The 257-nt window shown below is 61.1% G+C and overlaps 1 protein-coding gene across 1 annotated transcript in view; it reads right to left on the reverse strand.

Annotated features, from left to right (window-relative positions):
• ATP11C (ATPase, class VI, type 11C) overlaps positions 1-80 on the reverse strand; it is a gene marked incomplete at its 3' end in the record, with an annotated part of 42,776 nt that extends 42,696 nt beyond the window's left edge. Inside the window, exon 1 of the mRNA XM_010291238.1 lies at positions 7-80. Coding sequence (XP_010289540.1) covers positions 7-80 — 74 coding nt within the window. The remainder of the gene's footprint in view (positions 1-6) is intronic.
• Between the last annotated feature and the right edge of the window lie 177 nt (positions 81-257).

Genomic DNA, 257 nt, shown 5'->3' on the forward strand with positions numbered 1-257 from the left:
CATCACCCGCAGAGCTCAGCCCGGGTCTGGACATGGATCCGCTGGCTGGGGACAGCACGGGCGGGTGAAGCCCGCGACATGCTGCGCATAGCGCTGGCAAAACCAGCTCGGCGAAAAGCAGCCCGTCCCTCCCGACACCAGACCTCAGCAAGCACGTAAATACTTCCGAGGTGAGCAACGAGAAGCAGATTTCAGGCTAAACCCGTAGGAAAGGTATTTGCTAAGATCACCTCGGGACAGAGCGGCAGCCCGCTCCC

The sequence above is a fragment of the Phaethon lepturus genome, unplaced genomic scaffold (assembly GCF_000687285.1).
Source record: "Phaethon lepturus isolate BGI_N335 unplaced genomic scaffold, ASM68728v1 scaffold9037, whole genome shotgun sequence".
Taxonomy (NCBI): domain Eukaryota; kingdom Metazoa; phylum Chordata; class Aves; order Phaethontiformes; family Phaethontidae; genus Phaethon; species Phaethon lepturus.